Source organism: Lethenteron reissneri, chromosome 45 (genome assembly GCF_015708825.2).
Source record: "Lethenteron reissneri isolate LAM-NWPU_2019-01 chromosome 45, ASM1570882v1, whole genome shotgun sequence".
NCBI classification, from domain to species: domain Eukaryota; kingdom Metazoa; phylum Chordata; class Hyperoartia; order Petromyzontiformes; family Petromyzontidae; genus Lethenteron; species Lethenteron reissneri.
Window position 1 is genome coordinate 7,567,232 of NC_083823.1, and position 22,664 is coordinate 7,589,895.

At 52.2% G+C, this 22,664-nt stretch overlaps 3 protein-coding genes across 4 annotated transcripts; all 3 read right to left on the bottom strand.

Annotated features, from left to right (window-relative positions):
• Positions 1-221: 221 nt before the first annotated feature.
• Positions 222-18,323, bottom strand: ALKBH1 (alkB homolog 1, histone H2A dioxygenase). The gene is made up of 7 exons (XM_061570478.1): positions 18,205-18,323; positions 4,738-4,874; positions 3,134-3,239; positions 2,662-2,809; positions 2,399-2,486; positions 1,536-1,729; positions 222-1,159 (listed from the first exon to the last, which is right to left on the bottom strand). The coding sequence occupies exons 2-7, from the start codon at positions 4,855-4,857 to the stop codon at positions 667-669; spliced, it is 1,149 nt and encodes a 382-aa protein (XP_061426462.1). The 5' UTR covers positions 4,858-4,874; positions 18,205-18,323; the 3' UTR covers positions 222-666.
• Positions 6,848-21,550, bottom strand: GLRX2 (glutaredoxin 2). Of its 2 annotated transcripts, none has more exons than XM_061570487.1 (2): positions 21,492-21,550; positions 6,848-8,979 (listed from the first exon to the last, which is right to left on the bottom strand). In XM_061570487.1, the coding sequence occupies exon 2, from the start codon at positions 8,959-8,961 to the stop codon at positions 8,587-8,589; it is 375 nt and encodes a 124-aa protein (XP_061426471.1). In that variant the 5' UTR covers positions 8,962-8,979; positions 21,492-21,550; the 3' UTR covers positions 6,848-8,586. The 2 variants fall into 2 exon arrangements, with proteins under 2 accessions (XP_061426471.1, XP_061426470.1); XM_061570486.1 differs by lacking the exon at positions 21,492-21,550 and adding an exon at positions 18,205-18,324.
• Positions 9,946-18,330, bottom strand: DPH3 (diphthamide biosynthesis 3). The gene is made up of 2 exons (XM_061570488.1): positions 18,205-18,330; positions 9,946-14,605 (listed from the first exon to the last, which is right to left on the bottom strand). The coding sequence occupies exon 2, from the start codon at positions 14,568-14,570 to the stop codon at positions 14,307-14,309; it is 264 nt and encodes an 87-aa protein (XP_061426472.1). The 5' UTR covers positions 14,571-14,605; positions 18,205-18,330; the 3' UTR covers positions 9,946-14,306.
• Positions 21,551-22,664: the final 1,114 nt, after the last annotated feature.

Sequence of the window (22,664 nt, forward strand, 5' to 3'; positions counted from 1 at the left end):
ATCGACATGCGTGTAGAGTATTTGGCTGCTATAAAATCCCACAAGTCATTTGTGGTCACAGGTTGCTTCTGAAAAAGAGCTATGCAGCTCAGTGGGCCTTAGCTGGTAAAATATGTTTTTGTTTTAAAGACTTGGCGGACAAAATCAACAGCGGAGCTCGGTCGATGAACGGCTCTCACTGGGACGCGCAGGCTTCAGAGAACACCCTCCGGGGAACGGTGTTAACCATTGAACAAATCCTTTATTTCCTTAAAATGTCACAGTTCATTCGATTGCTGCACAGGAATTGGCTCTTTAAAGATAAGACGCACGTTTAAAAGTAACGCGTAACAACCGATGATGTATTGTGGCAAAACATCCCTGGGCAGTGAACGTAATTATTACCACTTGAACGTTTCTCTCTGGTGCTGCTGCTGGTCTCCCACACGAACAAATGCGGCATCGACGTCAACCCCCGTGGCACGGGTCTCATGATCTCGTGGGCATGTCAGAGAGAGGTCAAGGGGTCGCGAGCAAGTGGGCAGGAAGCTGTCGACAAACTCTCCCGCGGGAAGCACACGGCACAGCGCTGCCCGGACTTCCTTGCAGCCTCGGCCGTTACGCCCAAACGCGTGCATCGATATGTTCTCCGCTCCCATAATCCCCCGTTCCCATAATCCCGCACGGCTATCCCGTGTCTTCTTTACTATGGCGGTGGCCCTCTTCATCGTGGTTGTGAGCATCACCGTCGCTGTAGCCGCCCTGCTGGGTGACGATGGCAGCGGCGTCCTGGTGGGGTGGCGGCTCCGTGTTGGGCACGGCTTCCCCGGGGGCGGCCACCTGCCGCACCGTCACGTTGACGCGCGACTCGCGCAGGTAGCGCGCGCACACCTCCCAGTCGGCGGCGCTCACGGCGTCCGGCTCCGCGGCACTCGCCCCGGCGTCGCCCCGGCTCGAGGGATCCGGCTCCGCGTGGTCCCTCGCGGCTTCCCGTGGGCACGAGGGCTCCCGCAGGCACTCCGGGAGTGCGCCGCCCGAGTCGAGGATGCGTGGCACGGCGTGGTAGCGCAGCCGCGACTCCCCCGACATCACCATGACGTCACCGCTGTGCATGAAGAGCGGCAGCGCCAGGTCTTCGCGCCGCAGCCCTCCGAGCAGGAACACCGCGGAGCAGCCAAAACTACGCGCGGCACAAACACCACGGTGAACACCACGCGGTGATAACCGCACGCGTTACGAACACCACGGTGATAACCACGCACGGCACAAACACCGCGGTGAACACAACACAGTGTATGAGTGAGAGGTGAGCGAGGATGCGAGTACTCATACTCTTTGGTTCTTTCGGTAAAGTCACATAGGTGAAAATAAAAATAACTAAATTAAATCACGACGTTTCGGGCGCAACACAAGCGTCCGTCATCAGGTGGGGACAACCACAGCGAGGATGCGAGTGAGTGGGCCTGTGAGCGAGCGAGCGAGTGAATGGGTGAGGAAATGAACGTCCGAGTGAGCGTGTGACGGTAAATGAATGGGCGCACGGGTGAGGCGCTTGCCTGAAGGAGACGAGCGGCTGGCTGAGGTCCAGTTCCGACTCGTCCACGTGAGGCCCCAGGGCCGAGTCGGCACGGTAGAAGTTCAAGATGGCCGCCTCGGCACAGAACGTGGGGAAGCCGCAGGCGGCGGCGAGGATCCCGGCCACGCCGGAGACCTCCACGGGGAGACTCGAGCGGTGGTGCGCAGAGTAGCGCTGCTCACAACGCACGCACCACACACACACACACGCACCACACCACACACACAACACACCACACCAGCGCCACACACAACACACCACACACACACACCGCGCACACACACACAACACACCACACCCACACCGCATACACACACCACACACACACCACACACACGCACCACACACACACACCAGACACACACACAAGCATGCATCGCACGCTATCAGTTGCCCTTCATGTCTGTCCAGTGCTCGTCGAGTGACATTGGCTTCCGGTTGCCGAACAAACACGTTATAAGGTCGCACTCATTTCACACAAAGTGCTTGCCACAAATGAACCACGATACCTCGCTGACCCCGTAAAGTAGCATAAACCATCGCACTTGGTCAGCGTAGGTTTGTGAAGCGGGAGCCCATGATCCGTTTCGGATATCGCACCACCGATGTTTAGCCGTGGCCGGGAATAGAAGTTCACATACACACAGCAGCGGACACTGCACACACACACACACTGTACACACGCATGCACACACCACAGCACTCATTGTGCTCACATTATCAGAGGCTCGGCAATACCGCGCTTTCACTCTCTACTGGAGCAAGTGGCAGTGAGTGGGAGCGAGCGAGCGGATCACTCATTGAAGTGAGTGGGAGCGAGTGAGTGGGGAGGCTGCGGCCCACCTTGGTATCCCAGTTGTAGTGGTACCCCAGTGTGACCCAGCGCAGCTTCTCCAAGAGGCTCCGTGGCTCCCGTGGGCCCTTGCCGGCCCTGGGGGAACAGAACGGAACGATCGCCCGGCCACGTGGTGCCCAATCGCAGCTCCTCCACCGAGTGACCCCGCGAGGAACGTGACCCCCCCCCCCCCCCTCCCGTGGTCACGCCGGTTTGGCCGTAGCTGCTACACGGGGTATCTTTCGTTTATTTTTGTGGGGAGCTCCCTCACCTTATGCCTGAGGCCCACACGTCGTCGCGCTGCGGATCGTGGGCGTCCAGGTTGCACACGTTGGGCTTCTGCGGGTACAGCTTGAGGCACTGGCGCACCCAGAAGCGCTGGCCGCTCGGCAGGAAGGGGTTTACGATGAAGATGAAACCTGCGGGGTCACGTGTCACGCCCTCGGCTCCGTTTGTAACAATGCCGTGCTTATCTGCATAGTCCCCAAACGCAGGCGATCCACTTTCAGCATGAACATTCGTAATGGGTTTCTTTGCGGGCTAGATCGCCGTGCGGGTACGATGATGTTTCTTCAACGATAACCCTCCACCACCCGACAATGAACCAAATCAAGTTGTCACCTAGGGAAATATACCAATTGGTTTGTCTTTACCCCCGTCCATGCCTTCCCCCCCCCCCATCTTCCCCCTCCCCCGTGGCACCTCCCGTGGCCGCTCCCCCCATGCCCCCCACGGCCCCGTACCGGGGTATCCGTTGAGGCCGTAGGCTCTCCACTGCGACACAGGCTGCAGGCCCACTCGCTGGGCCTCACCGTCGAGTCCCGACGCCTCCAGCCGGGCGCGGTAAACCTGGGGCAGCGTCCAGGCACGCACGGGACGCACGGTGAGACTCCTGTTGCCATGAGAGACTGCGGGGTTACGGGGTTAGCAGAACGGCTCACAGCACCGGAACGGTTAAGCGGGGGGGGGGGGGGGGGGGGAGTCAGGTGCAAGTGCGTCGTCTTAGTTATGACTTTGTTACGATTTTGAGCCAGCTGGCCAGCGTTGGTGAATTATTACACAACTGGCAGTAACCGTGACCGGGACGTCGATCCACGTCCGACCGATTCCCTGGAGGTCTGGACCAACGAGCGGCAGATCCTGCCAGGACGGGTCGCGGTCCCGTGTGAAACTCGGGGCTTAACCGGACTTGCTGGCCGGGTTACAGAAAATCTCTCTCCCTGCTCCCTCCTCAGGGTCCAGGAGGGGGTTGGGGGTTCAGGGGAGTGGTTTACAGAATTGTTTAATCCTTGATATCAGGGCTCCACGACAACATTCGACCACTATCGAGTAGTGACACAGCCAACACGGTTGCGTGGAGCATGGTATCGACAGTATTGCAATTCGCTACTCTACGGGACATCTGGCAAAACCATTCCCAAGCTGCAGCGTTCACAAAATAGTCTGGCACGTGTCGTGACGAGCGCCGCAGGATCCGACCGTGTCCGTCCAGTCCTCGCCGAGCTGCATTGGCTTCCGGTTGCTGAACGAATGCTTTATAACGCATGAACCACAATCCCTTGCCGATCTCGTCAAGGACCATAAACCATAATCACGCGAACTCCGGTCATCCTCGCAGCAGCAGCAGCAGCAGCAGCAGCAGCAGCAGCGGCAGCGTTTGGCTGGCCATCAAACAAAGACGGTCACTGGATCGCGCGCTTTCAGATGCGCTTCTGTGGCCGTCTGGAATGCTCTTCCCTCTGATATCAGGAAGCCACTGGAGCTATGCATTTTAAAATCTAGAAAACGTATTTCTTGAGAACTGCTTTTTGTTAAGTTTGTTGTCCTTCCCCCACACCTCCGATGAGCACGGTTGGCTCCGGATGATGCAAAAGAAGTTCTACAAACATACTGTACAAACCCATTGGAGTGGCCAGGAGATGGGGGCAGAACAGCAAGTGTGTTCATCACCCATCTGTGTCGACATTGTTTCTAGATTTGAAGCTTTCGTGACTGCAAGGATTCATATTCTTAGGTTTTATCGGTAAAGTCACGTAGGTAAAAAATTTAAATTAATAAAAGTAAAATAAATTAAAAAATCACGTTTCGGAGGCAACACAAGCTTCCGTCTTCAGGTGGAACCGTCACAGCCACGACAGCTGTATCAAGTGAATGAGAGATTACAAGATATACCACTCCGTATATATAATGGTTGAGGGGGGAAGGGCCAGGAACGGCACACTTTTTATTAATATGGTAAGGTGAGGCTTAAGACTAAGAATAGACTGCATAACAACAACATTGTTTTTCGTGTTACCATAAATACCGGGGGTCCGGCGTGGGTGGGGAGGGTGGGGGGGGCCCTCACCGTGTCCGGGTGCCGTGCAGCCTCGCGCAGGTCCAGCACGCCGCCCAGGTCGGGCGGTGGGCGGCGCCGGCGGTAGAACTTGAAGAGTTGCCGCATGGCCTCCTCGCCGGGCTCCACCATCACCGCCGGCACCGCCACTGCGGGGACACGCGCAGTCGCCGTAGTGAGCAACGGGGCAGGGACGGGGGAGCCGTGGCGACCGCACCGGAGCGATCGGTTGCTTGCAACTCGGTTGCCTGCAACTCGGTTGCCTGCAACTCGGTTGCCTGCAGCGGAATCTCCTGGACATCTGTGAACAAGAGCTTGAGAGCTCGGATTCCTCCAGTATGAATACATACTCTGAATCGCGTGTACACAATACTCTTAGTAATACACTTGGTGTTCTATCACAGCACAGATCGCACAAGGTCTCGAAGCGCTTGACATGAAGCTTGTTACGTGATAGAGAAAGCCTCGCATACAAACCGGTGAGTTTTAAGACGCGATTTAAAAAGGGAAACACTCAGATTTCCAAACATCTCGTCAAGGTGTCAAGATGTTAACTCCCTCGCCTGGTATACAGGAGGTCGTGGGTTCGATCTCGACCCTGATGCCTGCTGTATATTTGGAGTTTGCGTGTCTCTCTCCCCGTGGTCGCGTGGATTTTTCTCCTGGTCCTGCGGTTTTTCCCTCCACATTTAGAATCAACATCACGCGTTTAGAGTATTTGTCTGCTATACATTTCCACATAAGCCACTTCACTGAGCTATCAATTGTGGCCAGGCCACTTCTGAAAGAGCTATACAGCTCAGTCGGCCTTACCTGGCAAAATAAAAGTGTAGTTTTAATAGTTTAGTTTAACAACCACAATCGTGGAGCCTGGTTGCAAAAATCTCCCTCTCCCATAGAACAACAGTCTGGCCTTTGGAATCAGGGAACCGATTCCAAAGGCCAGTGGACTATAAAACTGAAGCCATATCGGTGAGATTATTAGGAGCCAACTCATTCAAGGCATTAAAACGTGAGAAAAGCAATCTTGAAGTCTATTCTGTGATTTACAGAGAGACAGTGCAGGGAGGAAAATAGTGATATGGTCACGTGGTTTAGTCGCAAGCACTAAGATCGGCTCTATGGAAGAGGTGCTGCTCTCCAACAGCACTTGCCCCAACAGCCTGTGCAGGCTACACGGGGTGCATCGTCTTTGTGCGCATGCGTGTGTTCGTACTTACCTACCGGCAGCTTTGTAGCCTTGGCCAATAATGTGCAACTACAATTTGACGTGACCCAACAAGTGTGGCTCAGGACACCGTCATCGGCCGCGCGCGTGCGAATGCTGCCCTAGTCGCCGGGCGACCCAGGCAACCAAATCACAAACGGCCGAAGGCTCGAGCGGGGTACCCTGGGAGTGAGGTACCCTGGGAGTGTGAGGTGTGGCCCTCGGTGGGCAGAGACGAACCGGATCCGTGGGACGCGAGCGATCTCCGCTAAGGCGGGCGCGGTTGGGCAAGATCTGAGCGTCGAAGAGAAGCGTCACCCCTGCGTACCAGTGTGATTGGTGCGCCCCGGTGGTGAGATGTCTCTCTCCTGGTAGGCGGGGTCGTGGATTTCGATCCCGACCACGACATCTGCTCTATATTTGGGGTTTGCGTCTCTCTCTCTCTCTCCTGTGGTCACGTGGATTTTTCTCCGGGTCCTCTGGTTTTTTTATCCCCATTTAGAAACGTGCGTTTAGAGTATTTGGCTGCTATAGATTTCCACGCGATAAGCCACTTCGTTGGGTTATCATTTGTGGCCAGGTCGCTTCTGAAAAAGAACTACATAGCTCGGTGGGGGCCTTACCCGGCAAAATAGAAATAGGACAATAGTTTAGTTTAAAGTTCAAATATATGCCAGAAGAAGGTGCGTACGAGTCCAGATGAAGTGGTTCTGCACAGCACTCCAACTGCTGCGCTCTGAACGCACAGGCAGCCGACTGAGAAGCGTTTCAGCAGGCATGCCCGGAAAGAAGTCGCCATAATCGTCACTCGCCGCTGGACACACCCAGAGGTGGCGGCGTCAGATGTTTCCCGACGCCACCTCGGGTGCGTTGACTTGCCAAGAATAAAAAAAAACTCAATTCACATGGACAATATTTAAGCAGCCATCGTTTTTATTATATTATTATGTCTTTCAGTGCGATCCTCTCACTCAGTTCGACATTTCCAAGCATTCGGTTAGAATGGCAATTAGTTTACACATGCATACATGTCCACACTGCACACACACTGCTGCATTGGAGTTGTGCTAAAATAAAATATTGTACCCATGGCACACACAAAAGTATGGAGAGGAGTAGAGTCAAGGGGTCGGGGGGGGGGGATGGGAGAGGGAAGAGAGACAGGAAAGAATGGGAAAATAAGAAAACAAGGAACGGAGAATCAGGAGCCAAAGGAACGCCGTACAGGAATAAGAAGAGGAATGACTGGGCCAAGATGTCGGGGATGAGATGATGAGAGGGAAGAGAGGAGCGAGCACACGTGAGCTGCACGGAGCGGCGTCTGTTCTCACAGGGGGAGGGGAGAGGGGAAGGGTTCAGAGCGGGGGTGGCCACACAGAAGTCACGTGATCTCGGGGAGGCTTGAGATGATTTAGATATACTGAGATACAAACAATCGGTTTCTGCTGTTTGAGTGAACAGCGTGTACTACACTGTTTAAACAACATTTACCGGCTCTACCAAACTTGTTAAATGCATGCGTGGCAGCTGTCGGGCGTGTTGTTACGAGAGTTGGCACCGGTCTGTTCCCAATTGTTCCCCAACCCACCCTTCGTTTCCCCAACAGCAAATAGACGTGGCAGCCTGGGGCGGCGCTGGCAACGAGACCCGGGCCGCACGCAAAACAACGGAGCGATTAAAAGGGCATTGTTTGGCTCGTGGTTACACGCACCAAACCGTGCGAGTGAAAGGCGGCTATTGTCTTTGCGTTTCTGGTTTGGTTCAAGTGACCCCCTCCCCCGCCGCAGCCACTTCACCATCTCGCCGACGCTCAATAATTTGATTAGATTGGAGAATCGAAGGGTCGACCCATGAATTGTGGTGATGCGTTGAATTGCGTGGGGCAAGGTGGGTGGAACTGTGACAGGCCTAACACGCACCGCTGGCGGGTAATAATTCACCGCGTACGCCAGAGAACGGTGAAACCAACGCCGATTACTGCACCGCACAGCCTCGAATTACGAATGCACGTGTATAAGGTTGACACCATGACCGTCGTAATGATTTGCGCCCGGGAAAGTGATATTGTTTGGGTAAATCCACTAATCAGATCTCCGAATCAAATCTAAATGGCGCACAATGCAGAATTGTCTCTATTCATACGTGAACAAAAGCAAACCATGAATATGAACGTGTAACCTGAAACGTTGCGCGTACAATGCACAATGCGCATAAACAAAGGACGATCCTCTCCAAGCGTAGATCAACTGCAAGCCTACGACGAGCGAACGCTGCTTAACACGGCACGCGGCTCGTACGGAGCGAGCGCTGCCCTCTCCCGCGCGAAGGGATCTCGGAGGTAGCTCTGCGACATCCGCTTCCCGCGGGCCATTCTGCAAGACGACCATCGGGTCGCCACCGCACTGCGAGTGATCCAGTGGACACTTCATCTCGTGGCGACGCCACGCCAACAGCGCAATCGGGATATCAATCGGGAGGAAAAAAATGACAGTTAAGGACGGACAACGTCCGGCTGTTAAGAAGCTGCGGGGGGAGGGGGGGGTTGGGTTTCCAGGAACGCCAGCATCACGCTGTGGCTGCCCCCCGCGGATGCCGGTAACCAGACGCTGGCGCTCCGCCAGTTGTGGACGCTAGCGCTCCGCCAGTCGTGGACGCTAGCGCTCCGCCCCGGCTGCCTCGGCGGCGCCGGGGAGCTGGCACTTGGCGACAAGCGCGGCGAGCCGGCCTTGCTGGCTCAGGCGCTGCGTCTCCGTGCCGCCCCCGATGCAGCGCCCGTTGACGAAGACCTGCGGCACGGTGCGAGCGCCCGTGGCCAGCGCCAGCGCTTGCTGCAGGGCGCGGCCATCGGCGCGCCGGTCCAGCTCCACGGCGAGGTAGCGCGCGCCGATCTCGTCGAAGGCGCGCTTGGCCATGGTGCAGTAGGGGCACGCGGTCTTGGAGAAGATGACGACGCAGTTGGAGGCCACCGTGTCCCGCACGTACTCGCCCTCCGCCGTGTCAGGCGGCCGCGTCCACAGCGAGTTCCCCATCCTCGCCGCCCGGCACCGCTGAGCGCAAACGGGCGGCACCACAAGGCCGTCCGGCCTTTTAGAGCGGACACGGCCAACTTCCACAGCACGCCCGAGCGCTTGTGTCACATGTTAACTCGCAATGTCCCGATAGCCGTGACTACGCTACGCCGCCGCCCGACGTTCGCTCTCCGAGAGAGAGGAGGGCTCGAGAGGTGGGAGCAGGGGCCACGGACACGAGCGGGAACGGCAGCAGCCTGGTGGGGAGTCATCGCTAACAACTGCCCAAGCTCTGTTGGTCCTCTGTATGTTAAGATGTTTTCAGACAATTAATGAGTTTCTACACGTGGAAGGAAACCGAAGCACCCGGAGCCAGGGTATGGAAACTCAATGCGCACGGGAAGGGCGTTTCCTCCACAGTGCTGGATTGCAGACCAACGTGCACCATAGCCCCCACCACCACCACCACTGCCTGGCTTTGCCACGTCACGTGGCCTGTACGATATTTGACCATTTTTTTAATTTAGCAACTCCCTTGTAGCCGACTGTACGGCGTGGTCCTTACCTTTATTTTCTTCAGATAATAAAAAACTTATCCCAAAATAATTGTTTTTATAATCTCCCGCACTGTACGCACAGCGAAAGTTATCGAGCTTGGTGTCCAGGTAAACTAAACTCAAACTAAACTCTTCTTGGTTCTTTCGGTAAAGTCACGTAGAAGGAAAATAATAAAAAAATAAAACATAATAAAAGAATTCTCACGACGTTTCGGCCACAACACAAGCAGCCGTCTTCAGGTGGAGAACAGGTCTGTCGAGGAGACAGAGTCTGCTCATCAGCCATTCAGAGTCTGTCTTCTCGACAGACCTGTTCTCCACCTGAAGACGGCTGCTTGCGTTGTGGCCGAAACGTCATGAGAATTATTTTATTATGTTTTATTTTTATTATTTCATTATTTTCCTTTTACGTGACTTTACCAAAAGAACCAAGAAGACGAATCCCTGCAGTCACGAAAGCTTTAAATCGAAATCAAACTAAACTATTTTACTTTCCCAGGTAAGGCCCACTGAGCTATGCAACTTTTTTGCAGAAGCAACCTGACCACATATGATAGCCCAGTGAGGTGGCTTATCACGTGGAAATTTATATCAGCCAAATATTATCAACATGTATGTTGATTCTAAATGTAAAGAGAAAAACCGGACGACCCGGAGAAAAATCCACACGACCATGGGGAGAGACAAGCAAGCTGCAAATATACAGCAGGAGATGTCAGGGTCGGAATCAAACCCACGACCTCCTGCATACCAGGTGAGTTAGTTAACATCTCACCACTGTGGCCTCTAGGTCAGGGAGCCGGGCCGGCACCCCACGGATCCCGTGCTCAACCTGGATGAAGCCAGGCCCTTCGGGGCACGCGAGTTCACGACCTCAGGCTGGTCATCAATTAATTACATTAACTCAATTCCGGAACTTCAGGATCAACAAATACCAGTTGAACTGCCACGTGATGAACAATCAGCCAGGTGGCGTTGGTGGTGGCCATGCTGCATGTGGCTGACTGTAATCCAGGAGGCAGCAGCGAGCTGGGCTGGTGGATCACCGTACACCGATGTTGAGCGACTCCCTTACTGCGGGTGTCGAGGTGGTGTCGTACTCTGGGCTCGCCAGGACAATGCGGCACGGCAAAACGTAGCCTCCGCCTGTTCCACCGGCATGGGTTCGCGTGTTCGGCTCGCGCGCGTTGGATTACTCCGGGCGTTCGGGTTTTCTCCCACATGTAAACATTCATTAAGTGGCTGAAAACATTTTTAGAGGATCGTAGAGCTTGGGCAATTGTCGATAGCGCCGGCGCCTCCGGCTGGTCGACTGCCTTCCCGCCCTTCCGTGGTTCCTCCTCGTGCCTCCCGAGTCGTTCTCTCTCTACGAGAGCGAGCAGATGATGGGCGGCTGCGCATTATGAGTTGACACGATTGCGATTCCAACAGCAGGCTGCTTGGGAAAGTGCAGTGGCCCCTTTGCAATGACAAGAGCCAAGCGCCGATCACAGAGGCAGTTTTGTGAGATCTTCTTCCGCGGACCGTACTCCCAACACACTAGGTGAGTCAAGCTCAGTCATTCGAAAGCGTGGCTGTAGAGGTGAATTTGTAAGTGTCTCTTGAAGGAGACGATGGAGGTGATGCTGCGAATGTGCAGAGGGACGGCGTTTCCAGACTGTTGGGGCAGTCTGGAATGCCATCACATTCTGCAGCTCCGCAAAACTTTTCCAATCTCTCGCGGTATGCGGTGCCAGTTCCACACGGACGTGCGTGGGAAGTCCGTGCGGTGGTAATCATTGGTGGTTCGCATCGTCGCAAATTATTAACATTCTGCCGACTGGAACTCTAAACCGTGCCCTTTCCCTACACGCTCCGAACCGTCCCACACACAGGTTATGAAACAAGGCACACTCGGCTACCTGCAGAAGCACTATTTTATTCATCAATTACAACCGGACTTTCTCGAACCTAGACACAAGCATCGCTCGAGCTGCGTTTTTATCACGGACTTAATTGTCGTCAAGTTGAAAATATGAAACAACGCCCACAGTCCGAGCACTACTTCGCCTGCACGTGACGGAGCCCTTCAGTGATAAATATCGAAACTGTTGCAACGAAAAAAGAAAATTAAACATTGCAGACCACCACGACCAGCTTGTGGAATGAAAAGATTTAAAGCTACGTGTAGAGTTCATGTCAAGTAAATAAAACCTGAGGCAGCTCACTGAAGTGAGAATGACCGTCTAGACCAGGGGTTGGCAACCAAAACAACAAGGGACGTTGTTTTCAAATTCGTTTAAAACAAACCCTCAACATTTTGAGAGTTGCAATGCACACGCGGTGAGTACGCGAGGCAGTGGTCCTTAATAGATGACGTCGTGAGGCAGCCCTTGAGGAGCCGCACTCACCTCTAGAGCCGCAGGTTGCCCAGCCCTGCGCTAGGCCCAGCCTTTGGATCACTCCTCTCAAGCCCTTCCCCAAGCAAAAGGGCTCTCTAACTTCCAGGGCGCACGCCCACACAAACTCGCCACAATGCTCCCAATTAAATGCACATTTAATAATCATTTGAACTTGTAATGCGCCGCACGGTATCCGCTCCCCGCTCTCGTAGAGAGAGAGAACGATTGGGGGGCGAGACGAGGAACCACAGACAAGCGGTGAAGGCAGCCACGTAGTGAGTCGGTGCCAACAACTGTCCAAGCTCTGCCGTCCTCTAGTGCGGTGGTGGTTCTCAACCTTGTTGAGCTACTCTACCCCCCTTGCTGAATTTATTTTCAACCAAGTAACCCCCTCGCCCGACCCAACACGGTTCGGAGAAATACATTGATTAATAATGAACAGAAATATTTTCACCAATTGTCCATTTTGTGAGGTATCCTAACGAGCTAGGAACTGCAAACGAATAAAAACAAAACCAACAGACGCGCTGGATGCGTGACGTCATTTGTTCACGCTCGCTGGTTACTCTGGGAAACCACATTGTGTACGATCAAAGAGTTTAGAACGGTCTTCTATATAGTTCTAGGTTACTATATGGATTTAAAATGTATCAACATTATTTTATTGGCAGATTCGTATATGATTATTCACCAATGACTCTCATGCATGATATAATTTCACACATTTATGAATCACCTCATCACGTACCCCCGGCTGAGAACCGCTGCTCTATATATTCAGGTGTTATCGGCTAATTAATGAGTGTATACACATTACGTCATTGCAGACCGGCAGTATGTTGTGATGAACGCGGGACTGTGGTGGTGCTGGAGTGTGGGGCTGGCCTGACCTAGCCAGCGGCAGCTCTGCTCGTGCAGAGAGGCACACTCATCGGGAAACGCATCTCTTCACTCAAAATTTATTTTATTTCGATTTAAAGCTTTCGTGACTGCAGGGATTCATCTTCTTGGTTCTTTCAGTAAAGTCACGTAGAAGGGAAATAATAAAATGAAATTCAGACGCTGTCTTTCCGACAGACCTGTTCTTCACCTGAGGACGGCTGCTTGCATTGTGTCCGAAACGTCGTGAGAATTGTATTTTATTATGTAAATTTTATTTTATTTTATCATTTCCCTTCTACGTGACTTTACCGAAAGAACCAAGATCAAAATTTCTTGCACGTTCCGTTGAAAATGTAATTACTCATCCGTCAGTCCCTGTCTCTTCTCGATCACACACAGCTGAAACGCCCCCTTGTCAATTGCGTACGTGTACACTTTTTACATTTTCTGATATTTGAATGCAAGGCTGTGCCGATGGATCAACCGCTACCTCCACTTACTCCTCAGCTGCACTTGGCTCTATGGGTCCCTTGTCATGACTTGAATTCCTGTCCACAATATGAACACAGTAATGTTTGAGCAGAGATTTCTTGCTCCGATCATGATCGGTAGACCCGCGGTGCCTGTGAATGGCATTGCGTACCGGTGCTACACGTAGCTGTGATTATAGGAAAGTGCAGAGGTGCTCGCCAACATCAGGAAGCTGCCAATCTCCAAAAATGCCAAAATCCTCAATCAGTGGCCACTGCCCACACTCAATTGGCAGCAGAGAACCTGCCGACTTCCTACAGTAATACAAATAAAGACGCTGCAAATGGACAAATGTGACACGGAAACGTTGAACGGGGACACTCAACAGTTATATATACGCACAGGTCGAGAAATTTGAATTTATAAAACGGCAGACGCGGTCCGACGCAAATGCTCAAAGTCGTGTTGTGTTTGAACGGTTACTTCCAGACGCTACAGCAAGTCTCTACAGAGAGATGCGCTGACACAACCGGACCCTAAAACTCTGCGAGCCAAACTCGTTGGGTAGGAGTGGAGTTGGCGTATGCGTGGGGCGCTGGGCAATGGCACCTGTACCAATTAACATCATCATCATCCCGTCATATCTGTATTACAGCACGTCCCATGTAAACCGCCGAGTTGAATCGACTTTAAGCATACGGACACTTTCCAGAACAATGATCCGCGTTAGCTGAAATCAACGAGCATAAATAAAAACTGCTTGCGCGCATTTGTGGGTTGCATCTCAACTCTTCCAGGTTTGTGCGCGTGCAGCGGTCCGAGACTCGGCGATGCCGGAAGCAGCAAGAGGAGACGACGGCGCGTGACCTCTGTGTATCGCGAGCAGCAGCAGCAGCAGGCAAGTCCCTCCCCGCCTCCCCCCGACCCCCAAGCGGCGCAAGCATCCTGACGCGAGCGAGCATGCTCCTTCTACGATGCTTCATATGGACCCGCAGGGCGTGCCGGGGCAGGTCCCGCGTCCTCGCTCGTCACACCCCGGGGGAGTCTGCCGGCCATAGTTCCGCGCATTCCTCCGTCACGCCGCGTGCAACGACTTGGCGGCCGGCGCCGGTGCCGCCACCACCTCGCCCTTCATGAACAGGTCCTTGTCGTAAACGACTCGCACGAGCAGGGAGCAGCTGGGGCACGTGGCGACGTCCTCTCCATTCTCCAGGTCCTCCTTGCTGATGGCGAAGCGGTCGCCGCATGGGCACGGGTAGTAGTAGGTGTCCGTCTCCTCGTCGAACTCAAAGTCCTCGATCTCCACCTCGTCGTGAAACGTCCCCTCTGGCTCGGCCATCTTGGGCGTGGGGGCGTCAGAAGTAGTCAAGGCGTCTGTTGACCGGGAAGAAACAATTCGGGGTTGAAATTTGCAGCCATCTTCCAAGGGTCTACAAACTCAAGTTGCCAGCGTACGGAACCTTTGTGCAGCCAACGTTCTGACCGTCTGTACGCGTGCCCGCACTGAGCGACTGCGCAGAGGCGAATGGAGCAAAGGGTCATCTCGTACGGGACGAAGGCGCGGTCACAGACGAGTTCAACTGTGGCACCACTGTGGCCGTTGCCGCGGCCAGATTCGAGTGAGAACAACGCTACAGGGAACGATAAACACCGGCAGGGGGCTCCCTCTACTCCTCGACCCGGCGAGAGCTGAAGTCTGCCGTGTCCACGTTGGTCGACGTCATGCGCTCCCCAACTCCGCGGCCCTGGTGGCACCTCGCACGAGGGCTCCGTGCGCTCGCGCTCCGCCGCAGGAGACGACGTTCGAGTCCCGCGGAGACACGCGGGGAAGAGAAGCGATACACCAGAGGCGTGCAGACTCCCTCCACGTGCGAATACCATCATGTGCTTCTCAAGAAACTGTACATCAGTTTTGGATTTGTTTTTCTGTTCCCAGCCATGAGACGCGGACACGACACGGGAGAATTCTCATCTGCCGCCGTGTGTAGGAGGCCGTGACTCTACCAAAGCTCAGGGCAGAGACCGCTCTTGAAGCAGACCAAGCGCTTCTGAATTCCGACCACCATCGACTCCCGATCACCACAATAGTTCGCCTGCTGTGGCTGAACACGTTCACATGGAACTTGTGTTGTAGACGAATGGCCCAATCGCGGCCATTCGTGACTCACGATGCAGAATACATGAGGGATGTACATCGCCTTCACCAGGGGGCCGCTGGGACTTGTGCGTTTAAATGAGGGACGCCATAGGCGTGTGTCCCTCATTTAATATACCATATATTTATATAAATGTAATATATTTACATACTATATAATAGGCTACAGTGGAGGGCAATGCCCCTTCTTCACAGCGCATGGTGAGGCAAGTGAGGCGGTAGTGCCACTGTGCTCCCTCTCGTGACCTCTCTATGCGCTGTGAAGAAGGCCTATTGCCCAAAACATTGTCTATTTGACGTATATTTATGTTTAGAGCAAAAGTGTTTTTTAGTTTTGTAACAGCACACACAGCTCCACCACTCCGGGCTCTTCTCTCGTAGCCACACTGCCAGGTTGTGCCAACTCGACTGTCACCTGGACCCCCCCTTTGACGCCGAGTTCATGAGCAGTGGTAAACAACAACAACAATTTAAAGTCAGAGTGGGGCGCTGAGTCTTCATGTCGCCCTGGTGACGTAGCTGCAGCGGCGTTAACAACACAGCCAGGCCACTACCGCCTGGACGTGACGCCGCTGGCTCTCAAGACGTGTGGTCAGGTGGCCCCCCAATCAAGGCCACTAGTACCCCCTCCCTCCCCCACAGCCCCAAAAACACAACTAAACATTTTAAAAAATGTTACCAGGTAAGGCCCACTGAGCTATGTAGCTCTTTTTCAGAAGCGACCTGGCAATCACAAATTTTAACTCAACGAAGTGGCTTATCATGTGGAACTGTATAGCAGCAAAATACTCTAAACACGCGTGATGTTGTTCTAAATGCGAAGAAAAATCCACACGACAACGGGGAGAGAGACACGCAAACTCCAAATATCCAGCTGCAGGCGTCAGGGTCGGGATCGAACCCACGACCTCCTGTACACCAGGCGAGGGAGTTGACATCTCGCGAGATGTTCCCGAAGCGCTTCCCCCTCACCGTGACTTAGGCCTCGGCAAGGTAAGGTAATTTACCCTTTTTACCGGGTAAAAGGGTAAAGGTAAAGGTGTCGACATGCCAAGGGGTAAGGTAAAGGGTAGGGTAAAGGTAGCTCGAAGTATTACCCGGTAAATACCGCTAAAAGCTCCGTGGCGCAGTCCGTGGCTTCCATTTAATAAAGAATATTTTTAAAAACTTTCTTTTTTAAACACGCTTTTTTTAAAATGTACTAGTAATGGCAGAACTCCACGACTCCAGGAAGTGGCCCCGAAGCTTGCCATAACGTAAGGGGACAGTGGCCAATTACAGCCAAGAATATAGTATTGTCATCAGTATGACATAAGTATACCAAGTTTGCAGTTGATACCACATTGGGAAGTGGGTTAAAATTGAGTTACAAGATTTGAGGATACGACGACGACAACAACAATGACAACAAGCGTGTAAAATGACACATGAAAAAGGTTTATAACGGTAAATGCTAGGTAGAGCGCTTTATCCATATAGGATACTCTTGATTATTCCAAATTTTCACGCTTTCTTTAAACTCTGTTGTTGTTGTATCCTCAAATCTTGTAACTCAATTTTAACCCACTTCACAATGTGGTATCGACTGCAAACTTGGTATACTTATGTCATACTGATGAAAATACTATATTCTATCATAAAAAATTGAAAACATTTTAAAACATTATTTTTTATGTTCTGTTTCGGCTTGGGTCTAATTGTCCATAATCAACTGACGTTGGCTGTAATTGGCCACGGTCCCTTACGTTATGGCAAGCTTCGGGGCCACTTCCTGGAGTCGTGGAGTTCTGCCATTACGAGTACATTTAATAAAAGCGTGTTTTTAATAAAGTTTGTTTTAATATTACTTATTAAATGTAGGCCACGGGCTGCGCCACGGAACTTTTATCGGTAAACAAGGTACCGTATTTACCGGGTAATACTTCACGCTACCTTGACCCTACCGGGTAATTCTTCCGAGCTACCTTTACCCTACCCTTTACCTTACCCCTTGGCATGTCGACACCTCTACCCTTTTACCGGTAAAAAGGGTAAATTACCTTACCTTGCCGAGGCCTAGCTGTAATGAAGGTCGTCACAGCAGTACCGGTACCAGACCTCGACTCAAACCACCATCTCCCGCTGCCAACTCGCGGCACGGTCAGTCGGCGCTTTACTAACAGAGGCAGCTATCCTGCCATACGCGAATGGGGACGTACGGTGCGAAAGAAGTTAAACACAATACATACTCTTAGGCCTTTTCGGTAAAGTCACTTAGTTAAAAAATAAAAATAATAAAAGTAATAATAGAAATAAAATAATAAAAAGCACGACGTTTCGGAGGCAACACAAGTCTCCCTCATCAGGTGGGACCGTCACAGCCAGATTTACTGTATCAAGTGAGGCAAAATTGCAAGAGACAAGCCCTTAAATACAAGTGAACGGAGGAAGTACTACATACAGTACCTACACGCACAGGGCCCCACGTGGCCCCACGCCGGGACGCGGCCACCAGCGAGCGGCCTGCGTTGCTGCTGCTGCTGCTGCCCACGAGCTACGAGGTATCTCGCACGCAAGGTCGGGGTGGTGGGGTGGAGATGCGAAGGTCGAGATGATAAGGTTGAGTCGAGGAGGCGTGGAAGGTCGAGGCGAGGTGAGGACGGTGAGGTGATAGGAAGGCGGATATCCGACAAGGTGAAGGCCGCGTCGGAGTGCAAGTCTAGCTGAGAAGGTCGAGGCGTGGAAGTCAAGGAGAAAACGGCGGGATGAGAAGGTCAAGACGGGAAGGTCGAGGTAGGAAGGTGGAGTGGAGGCGGTGGAGGGATCGAGGTCGACTCACCGCGAGGAGGAGGAGGCGGCGATGGACTCCGCGCGTCAACTCGCTCGGAAACGTCATCCCCAGTGGGCCTCGACTACGGCAAGCGCGGAGCGGTCACCCTCATGCACTTTACAAACGCGTTCCCGGGCCGCTCGCAACCGCGCATGCCCATTGGACGACTCTACAACAATAAAATAAAATAATAAAATCGTCTGTCGTTGAATAATGCAACTTACTCTTTGGTTCTTGCGGTAAAGTCAAGTTTAATATAACTTACTTGTCAACTCGACAATTGTTTTTTTTTTACCCTTCCATCTGGCAACATACTCTGATGGTGCATTGTCTTTGAGTTGTGCGCCTTTTGGCGTCATCTGGTCCAAAACCATGTGAGACTAGGCTCTAAAGAAAGCTGTCTCGGGTGTGGACCAATCAACTTCAAGGGCAGTGCATACATTATCAGAGTTATGTTTTTTGTTTGCATTCCGACTGCAGGTATTGTGGTCAATGCAAACATGACTCCTTGTAAGGAGGGTGTCGGTTTTGTTGCCAGATGGAAGGGTAAAAAAACAATTGTCGTGTTTTGCTACTGGCAAAGGAGGTTCCAATGGTGTCATGCGTTTGGAGTATTTGGCAGCTATAAATGTCCACGTGACAAGCCACTTCGTTGAGATATCGTTTGTGACCAGGTCGCCTCTGAAAAAGAGCTACACAGCTCAGTAGGCCTTACCTGGTAAAATAAAAAAGGTGTATTTTCTATCTACGTGACTTTACCGAAAGAACCAAAGAATATTAAAAAGTTGTAATAGTTTAACATCAATGACTGCAGCATCCGGCAGAGGGCGCGACACGCGGACACTCCACAGATGCGCGCCTCGACATACATACTTTTTTTTTAGGGGCCGTCCATAAATGACGTCACGCGATTTTGGACTATTTTTTACCCTCCTCCCCCTTCGTCACACGGCGTCACAAAAAGTTAGACCCCCCCCCCTCAAATATGACGTCACAAAGCTCTGCCCCCCCCCCCCCCAATTTTTTTTTATAAAACATGCTTCAAATCGCTTTAAACTATTGTCATTGTAGTGCGTATTTAATGTGGCGCTGCACTCTGATGTTGTATGAGAAAACATTTATTAAACAGTATATTTAATTAAGTAGAACGTGTTGTCTGTATTTATTTAAAGGTACGCATTTTAATGTGACGTCACATTTCTCAAACCTCCCCCCCTCGTCACACATCGTCACAAATGTCTGACCCCCCCCCCCGTAAGTTCGTGACGTCATTTATGGACGGCCCCTAAGACACATTAAAACGTGTGGCCCGTATTGAAACGGCTGTGCGCCGTATGGACCTGGAAACTCAACTTCCCTGTACAAGAATACGGAGTAAACTGTACGGGTTGACGGCAATGATATAAATAACGATATCAGCAGACTCGGCATATCCGTCTCTGCACCTATACAACAAACTAAGGACTCCTGGTTCTCTCGGCAAAGTCACGTAGGTAGAAAATAAAATTAATCACGACGTTTCGGGCGCAACACAAGCGTCCGCCATCAGGTGTGTTGCGCCCGAAACGTCGTGATTTATTTTATTTTATACCCCCGTGACTTTACCGAAAGAACCAAAGAGTTTGGATTCCTCCAGTCACGAAAGCTTCAAATCAAGATGAAGGACTCCTGTTGACACACCCGATAATCCCGCCACGGCCTCTCTGGCAGGGCAACACATCTGGAGCAAGTTTGGACATGCCGCTGAAAGTGTGCGCTCTCAGAAATGCCGTGAGGTTCTGGAGGAAGTAACACTTGTAATTGCTACAACACTTCAAATCTAGATTGAACACTTGTAATTGTTTGTCTATACGTGCAGAACGGGTCGCGAGCGAAGGAGAACATCACCATACTATTTGGTTTTTTTCCGTTAAGTCACGGAGGTAGAAAAAAAAGTAGCCTAATCGATTAATTCCCCACCCGCATCCACTAGGCCGCGTAGCTGATGGGATGTGGAGTAAAAAAGTCCCTCGATCATCCAGCAGCAGAGAGGTCACGGCTGATGCTGATGATGCCACGGTGGCTAGGAGATGTTGACTACCTCGTCTGGTCTACAGGAGGTCGTGGGTTCCATCTCGACCCTGACGCCTGCTGCTGTATATTTGGAGTCTACGTGTCTCTCTCTCCCCGTGGTCGCGTGGCTTTTTCTCCGGCTCCTCCGGTTTTTCCCCCTCCACATTTAGCATCAACATTACGCGTTTGGAGTATTTGGCAGCTATAAATGTCCACGTGATAAGCCACTTCGTTGAGATATTGTTTGTGGCCAGTTCTCTTCTAAAAAAGAGCTACACAGCTCAGTGGGCCTTATCTGGTAAAATAAAAAAAAGTTGTATTTTCTGTCTACGTGACTTTACCGAAAGAACCAAATAATATAAAAAAAGTTTTAATAGTTTAACATCAATGACTGCAGCATCCGGTAGAGGGCGCGACACTCAAAGAAAATAAACACGCGGGCACTCCAAAGGTGTTTTCACTTTGTAAGTTGTCTGGGCCGCACTAAATACCACCAGGGGCTGCCAGTGGCCCGCGGGCCTTGCGATAAAGAACACCGCCTTCAGTGAAACATCTCCCTGGATTGCTGCTGATTTGAATAGAAGATCAGCTCATCGTGTACCTACTGGATTGGCAGACTGATGCCCGCTTGCAGGCCTGGGTGCTGACTCACCTCGTGCCGCACAGAGACTGCTGCCACTGGGAGTCCCCTCGGCTAGGCCGCATGCAATCATCGCCGCCGACTCGCAGTCTGATGCCCGTTCGACAGAGCCAGGCTCTCGGTCACCTCGTGCCGCACAGGGACAGCTGCCACTGGGGATGCACTTCAATTAGTTTTAGATGAGACGAAAGTCGCTTAAAGCGTGTAATGCTCTATCAGAAACACATCAACATTGTTCAGTTGTATTATGCAACTGAGCCCATGTCCTGACTGCAGACGAATGGACCACATCTGTAACCTCATTTTCAGTCACCGTGCACGGGGGCTGGTGGATCACACCGAGACTGCGAAACCTTCCCGTCGCGAGAAGGAGCCATACCCCGGCCCGCCAGGAGAAGGCAGTGAAGCAACAACGTAGTGCGCTCGTCCCGTCTGGATGATGATGATCATGGAGCGTTGCCCACCTGGCGAGTGCGGGATTACTCCGGCCCTCCGATTTCCTCCCCACGTGTAAACCACTCATCATCGATTGGCCGAAAACACCTTAATGTACATATATAGGGGTTCGCAGAGCTCGGGTAACTGTTGGTTGGCGTTGGCTCACCGCGTGCCTGCTGCTGCTGCTGCTGCTTTACAACTCGTCAGCGGTTTCTCCTCCCGGCGCCTCTGAGTCGTCCTCCCTCTCTCTGCGAGAGCGAGCGAATTATCGCACGGCAACAAGTCGACATGCCTATAACGGTATAATAATAATTATTGTTATGATCTACACAGTTCTACGATCAGCACCGCGCGGTGTAACCAAACCCGTTCGCATTGTTCATTGTTCGCGCACACGACGCCCGCTGGACACCGCCCGGGTTATTTCTGCGCCGCGTTTAGCGCCGAGCGAGTCTCTCTCCGCGGTTATTTCGGTCCGTGCGCCCGCGCGCTGCCCTTGATGAGCCACCACGGCGGCGCGCGGGGCGCCACGGATTCATGGCAAGCTGTTCATAATTGCCACGTGTGATATTCCGAACTCTTCTTACTCGACGGGTTGCAACCGAAAAGCGTCGCCAGGCTCATTGAGTGCCAGGTCGGCTCTAAGAATCCTCAACTAAAAAACTAAAGTCCAGGTAAAGCCCACTGAGCTATATACTGTAGATCTTTTTCAGAAGCGACCTGGCTACAAATGATAGCCCAACGAAGTGGCGTATCGTCATGTGGAAATGTATAGCAGCCAAACACTCGAAATTCGTGTTCTAAATGTGGAGGGAAAAACCGGAGGACCCGGAGAAACATCCACGCGACCACGGGAAGAGAGACGCGCAAACTCCAAATATACAGCAGCAGGCGTCAGGGACCGAACCCACGACCTCCTGTATACCAGGCGAGGGAATTAACATCTCCTAGCCACCGTCTCCTCTCCATTGGCCGCCCCCTCCTCTAAGCCAGCGGTGGAAATTCCACATTGCTATGGCAATTTTCCACACATGATCGTAGAAGGATGATACAACTTAACACGCGTTCGTCAACAACGATGTGGCCTTAAAAGGGGCATATATAGTAGGCGACGTTATAGGCAATGTCCCTTCTTCATGAACGATACGGTACACGGCGGCGTACCCTCATCGCAGTTCTTTGATCCGCCGTGCGATGACTGCAGACTGATTTTACAGTGTAAATGTGATTAAATTTAGCATTCTTTAACGTATTTATTGATTCCCTGTACTGTATATACAATACAGTATTATCTGATGATTTAGTGTTTGTCAGCACAGATTTTGCTGCACCTTGAAAA